This window comes from Chanos chanos, chromosome 2 (genome assembly GCF_902362185.1).
Source record: "Chanos chanos chromosome 2, fChaCha1.1, whole genome shotgun sequence".
NCBI classification, from domain to species: domain Eukaryota; kingdom Metazoa; phylum Chordata; class Actinopteri; order Gonorynchiformes; family Chanidae; genus Chanos; species Chanos chanos.
The window spans coordinates 58,300,194-58,306,679 of record NC_044496.1 but is presented as its reverse complement, the minus strand read 5'-3'; the positions used below and the strand labels follow the sequence as shown (position 1 = coordinate 58,306,679).

The 6,486-nt window shown below is 45.3% G+C and overlaps 1 protein-coding gene across 1 annotated transcript in view; it reads right to left on the bottom strand.

The window, feature by feature from the left end:
- The window catches only part of nexmifb (neurite extension and migration factor b), an 8,647-nt gene extending 7,746 nt beyond the window's left edge, over positions 1-901 (bottom strand). Inside the window, exon 1 of the mRNA XM_030766869.1 lies at positions 813-901. Coding sequence (XP_030622729.1) covers positions 813-901 — 89 coding nt within the window. The remainder of the gene's footprint in view (positions 1-812) is intronic.
- Positions 902-6,486: the final 5,585 nt, after the last annotated feature.

The window sequence follows — 6,486 nt, the reverse complement described above, 5'->3', positions numbered from 1 at the left end:
TCTCTATAAAAATGAGCAAACAGTAAATACACTATCTATCACACACTGGTAAACCACAGCCTCATAAAGGAAAAGATGAAATCCAGACAACATGAGTTCACTCAGCCAAGTAAAACCATGTCTTCTATAACCCCCACCCCAACCTCCTCGGCTGCGGCTGCGACACAGTTCAATTCTGAAGGTGTGCGTGGACCTGGCATGGCAGGAGAGCAACGACTCCGGGCGTTTGTTAAACCAGCTGGCGGTCCAGTCCAGTCCCTAATGGTCTCTGGCATTTGTGAACGGTGGAGAAAGATCAATTTATCCACACCGGATGTTGGTAATGAGAGCTGAGTAACTGCGAGATGATTCATTGTGGATTCCCACTGAAAGCAGCCATCCAGGCTGAATGGAGCCTTTTTTTTTCAGACTTGCTTTGGTTCTTTATCTCTGTGACAGCGGGGTCGACTGCGCAGTGCGCTGGAAATCCCTCAGTCAGAGCCGAGAGAGAGAGAGAGAGAGAGAGCGAGAGAGAGAGAGAGAGAGCCCGTGTGATCTAATGAAACCTACACAGCAGCTGACAGCCCTGAAGCTCCAGTGGAGAGCGGAGAGCGGAGAGCGGATGCGACCTGTTCAGGAGCAGGGCACAGCGGAGCCAGGTGAACGGGCTAATGGACAGCTTAAAACCAGGCCCAGCGGTTGTCATGCATTTTACCCCAGTGGAAGAGTGACACGGTGAAATTTCATGACAGCTAAGGCTTTGAATTTCCAAACGAACAAATAAAACAGGTGAAAATGTTATCAGAGGTTCGGGCGACATGAGAAAGGACTGAGTGCTGTTCTTACCAGTCTGGGTCAGCACAGTTATCTGTGTTGAACTGAGAGCCTGCACTATAAGACTGGTCTCTTTTACAACATCCATCAATGAGACTGGATCCTCTTCCCCTCACACATCATGGTCACTAGCCCACCTGCAAAGCCACACACACACACACACACACACACACACACACACACACACACACACAAACACAGACAGACAGAGAGAGAGAGGTGAATTGTACTCCCTCTGCCATTGCTTTACATGTCCAGGTAACTGATTACACCTGATGCAAGGGAATTCAGCCGCTATCGTCTGTGGAAACATTTCTTCACAACCCACTGACCTGCAGTGCTGCTGTTTGAACATCAGAGCTTCACACACAGATTTTTGTGATGTTAAGAATTTAACAGAGACATCATCCAGACAGTCCCTTTGGCTAAACATGACCATCCCCTTCCTCCTGTATTTATTCACAAACCCACAGCGCACGGAGCATTCAAGAGCGCCTGACTGTGTGCAGAACAACATCTGCTGTCGCCATGGCGACGGGATGCAACACTCACTTATTTTAAGCTCCATTTAACATTCACTTTATAGTTGTTAACCCCTGGAAACATTATATGTATATATAGTGTTCAACATATTTGTTTACAGTAATTAATTGTGCCGAGTGCAACCGCCCTCATGATTTCTCAATGCAGCCAAAGGGAGCTGAATTCAGAAAGACTACTTTTGTACTATAGTGGAGGAGAGAGAGTGAACTGGAGTTAAGGTGGGTTAGAGTGAAGGTGGAGGAGTAATTAGGGATGTGAGTTTGTGCTGAACAGGCTGAATTTCCCACACAGAAACCAAGACAGGTGCTAAAATAGAGTCACACTTCACCCCTAATGAACATACGGAGGGAAGGAATATGGGTATTAGTGAAAATTGTACCGTTACAGACAGAGGGGAGGCAATGCAGGAGTGGAGACAGGTGTCACTGCGTTAAAATAAGGGACTTTGGTCTTCGTGCTTCTGCTCATCAGAATAGGTTCTGTAAACTCTGTGTTATACGTCAGTGAAGGGAGGTTGACTGTTCCCCCAGCTTCTGCATTCACCGCTGACCCTCACACAGCAATGTCTCCACTCTTTTTCAGTCACTCTGTGTTTCTGCTGGGACGTGGCTGGTGTTATTATGTCTTTTCATTCCAGTCACAGGCTACTGAACGATCTTCACCCACTCATCCTACACGACTAACACATCCTATCCCTTCAGCTGCAACTGCAACCTTACAGCCCAGTCCCCTCAAAGCCACCTGCTGCTAAACACACTGTGAGTCTTCTGCTCTCACACTGTACTGTGGTACAGGGTTTCCCCGCAGGGACAGCAGCAGAGGCGGGAGGTAACACAGTACAAATACTTATGTTTCTGACAACTTTTTACTTTTATCTCCTACATTTTTACACAAAATGTCTGTACTTTCTCTTCCTTACGTTTTCAAAACAGGCTCATTACTTTAGTTTTAACGCATTCGAGGGGAATTATCGATCGGTTTTACTCTGCATCACTGTGCGCCTTCCCGACATCAAGACCAATTTCAGCCTAAATGGACAATAACACATAGAAGAGACAATCCCTTGATGTTTCCATATCGCGCACGACAGACGTCACAAGACGTAACAGACCTAAGAGGCGAAACAGACACAGGGAGACTGGACCACCGAGAGGAGGCGTCTACTGAATGTGACGTCCGCGACAGGGAGAACCAGCGGCGACACGGATGACAGCGAACCAGACGACATTGCCGTTGGAGCAGATTCAGAGCAGAAACACACTTCACATCCACGGCTTTATTTAAGAGACAGGACGTGACGTTCAGTTCGCTGTGCAGAGAGACAGACAGCAGAAATGCCCTTCAAAGTGCTACTTTTTGTTTTTATACTTTGAGTACATTTCAGAGCCTGTACGTTTTCACTTTTACTTAAAGAAGTGGAGTCGGTCTGTCTACTTTCACCAGAGTCTTTTTTAACAGTATCTGTATCATCGAATCCAGTAAAGAATGTGTGTACATTCGCCACCTCTGGACGGCAGTCATCGACCCTGCCTGGACCTGAGGTGCAGACGCCTGTGTGTGTTGTGAGTATTGACATGTGAATAACACTGTCCCAAAGCACATTATATCACTCAGTGATGTGAGACAGCACACACATGTCACTCACCTCACACAGGGGGCAGGAGACATGTACCGCTCTGTCTCACCTACAGTGTGAGCAGGAGACAGAAAAAAGGAAATTCCATACGAGTCAGAAAATACAAAATGAAGAAAAATATTTGTGTTTAAGACCTGAGGTAAAGGAGAAGATTAGGGGCCTAGAGTCGGGAACACCCAGTTTGTCCTCACACAGAGCCCTACTGGGCCAGTGCTAATTACTGTATGGGCCAGTGCCAAGCTGTCTGACAGGTGAGCACACTCAGTGTTTAGTTTGTGTTTTTTCTGTGTCCTGCTGGTAGATGCAGCCGTGGTGTCAGCATCTCTAGACCTGGTGACCAGGGTAGAACGCTGAGACTCTGCCCAGTGCTGAATGTCTGTCCAACAGCAGACAAACCTGTCTTCATCTAGTCCCCTATAAACAGCGCGCACGCACACACACACACACGGATGCACACACACACGGATGCACACACACACACATGCACACACACGCACGTGCGCACACACACACACACACGCACACACACGCACACACACACACGCACACACACACACACACACACGCACACACACGCACACACACATACACGCGCGCACACACATACACACACGCGTGCGCACACACACACGCGCGCGCGCGCACACACACACACACGCGCACACACACACACGCGCGCGCGCACACACACACACGCACGCACACATGTTGACCTTTCCACGTTTCTCGTAGGGTTTGTGGAGCGGATGGAGAGAGGCTAAGAGGAAATAGCTCAGGTGGTGATTTATAGAAGGTAATGATGATATGGAAGGAATGGATTGATGTCATAGACCCGTCTGCTATAAAACCGCTTTGTAATAGTTTACAAGCTTTGTAACTTTAATGTTTATGATCTACTTCATCATATAGAGACTGCACTAGGCGTGCGAGTAACGACAAATCAATAATCATATCCCTCTGGAGTGCAGAGATACTGGGTGAGAAGAGAAGAGGCGATCGTACCTAAAGGACACTTTCATCTTTGAGTCTCTGTATTCATCATACCAGGGACGTTTCTCATTTCTGTCTGTTTTACATTTGAATTCAAAAGCATGATTCAAAGCCAGCGAGAAAATACTGAAAACGAATTCAGCGATGCAGAGAATCAAAATGCCTAAGAAAAAAAAAAAGCCTTTGCTCCCAGTGCCATGCCTCAGGTGATGAGTGTAGTGTTGTAGACACATTTTTATCAGTGCCTGAATGGGGCTGATTCATCAAAGGGCAAAGAAATTCCCATCATTACTGTACAATAGAGCTTTACTGTTTTTTTCTTTCTCACCCATGCAGTCACGTACACCTCACTCAGCCTCTAACCAAGTCCACTGTTCTCACGCTGTAACCTCCTGCTTTAGTCTGGCCTGCGTGAGCTCACCAAATTCACACCGACTCTCTCCGCCCAGATCACAGCCAGGGGGGAGTGAAGGGACATTTTCGGAGAGGAAGAGTTTAATTTCTCCCAAAGATGCGTAAGCCTTCCGGGTCTGTTTATACATGAGGACGAGGACGCAAAGCAAAAGGCCAAATTAACATACAGGATATTGCAACGCCTTTCTGGGAACTCACTGAAATACAAAGAGAGGCATTTATATTTCTATTTTTTATGAGACATCTGAAAGGCTGACAGCCTCCACCATACGTAGAATCACCATGACGCGGCTCCTCCTAACCGCTGCTCTCAGTGCCTGCCCTGACTGACAGATTTACAGCCCCGAATCATCTGAAACCTTACACTCTTTTTCACTGTAAACATTTACATGTTTCACTCTTTTTCACTGTAAACATCTAAATGTTGCACTCTTTTTAACTGTAAAAATTGAGACGTTACACACTTTTTCACTGTAAATATGTACGTTATATGCTTTTTAACATTTAAATATTACACTCTTTTTGACAGTAAACATCTAAATGATACCCTCATTTTGACTGTAAACATCTAAATGTTTCACTCTTTGTACTGTAAAAATCTGAAACATTCATTTTGACTCTCACTGCCACATCGTGATTGATGGAACAAATAAAAAAATCAAACAGTTACAAAAAAAAGGCTTCATCAAAACATTGTGGGGTTCTCCACTCTCTGCTTCAGTTGACTGTTTTTTTTTTTCAGTTGACTATTTTTTTTTTTCAGTTGACTATTTTTTGGTATCATCTATCATTTGAGGAAATCACTGGTCTCAGAAGGCCTCAGTAAGAAGGCCTGGTCTATACTGTGAATGTGGAACATTAATTAATGCACAAGGTTTAATGAGGACAGGACAAACTCACTGGTGTTTATGTATTTCACTTACCTGAAATACTCTAGATATTTTTGATAATGACACTATTAATGCGCCTATGAAGATTAATATGCATACTAACTGGATTTTTCAGATTTTCTCTGCATATTTCTGCATCAGGTATCAAACATAAACATGCATATCTTGACATTTCATCTGGATATAGTCTCACGCTGAAACATGCTGCAAAATCAGTGAGACATTCTTCCGCATATGAAACCTGAGACAGAAGGAATTCTTAATGTACCAGATTCATTTCCCATTTACTCTGTATAACTATACATTCATGTTATGCTTTATAAGAGTTTGTAGCCATCTCTGAGCTGGTGTGGTCTGCTGTGCGTGTAATGAGGACACTGGTTCATTATGTGTGTGTAATAGGGAGAATGGCCTTTCTCCTTCAGCGCGCGTTTTCTTATCTGTGTGTAATAATGGCACATGTTAGGGACAGTGCTCATACCTGCTCCACCGAGGACGGGAAGAAAAGCAACGCTCCCTTTACGCAATCAAAAAAGCCTTTTTTTTAAGTGGTATCACTAAATCTGCTGTCAGAAAGCCAGTTTGGGTCATGTGAGGAACCTAACGCGTAGTCATCAGTCACTGTTTAGAGAGACTCTCCCCCCCCCCTCCCCCTCTTGGAGCGTTCGAGGTCCATAAGCGCTGGTGCTGTAGGCAAGGTAACCGCATTAGTTCTATATTAACACACATTAGTTTCTCACACATCACACGAACAAAACCTATTATCACATCCCACGGAGAACGTGACGCCTGGCTGAGTAAGACAGATGCATACTGTACATGTGCAGTGCGCAAACCACCCTCGGCCCACAATTTAGTCCTCACCAGAGGGTCTGGTCTGTGCCAAGCAGAAATCAATCTGGGAACAAATATCCCAATTTCTGTAGCACTAGGAGGAGCCTAACAGGAGCACAAACTAAATGTGTGTGTACGTGTGTGTGTGTGTGTAACAAAGTAACAGTTTAAATTTGTCTTGCCTGGGTGTGAGACAACCTCTCTCCTCCTAATCTTAGGCCCCTTCCTGTAGACCAGTGGTGCTCAACTCCAGTTCCGAGGGCCCCCTGTCCTGCATGCCTTTGTTTTAACTCTTCATTAATCCAGATAATTGAGCCATCTCAGAGTGAGCCATCTACGAAGCCAGGCAACTGGCTCATCCAGGTA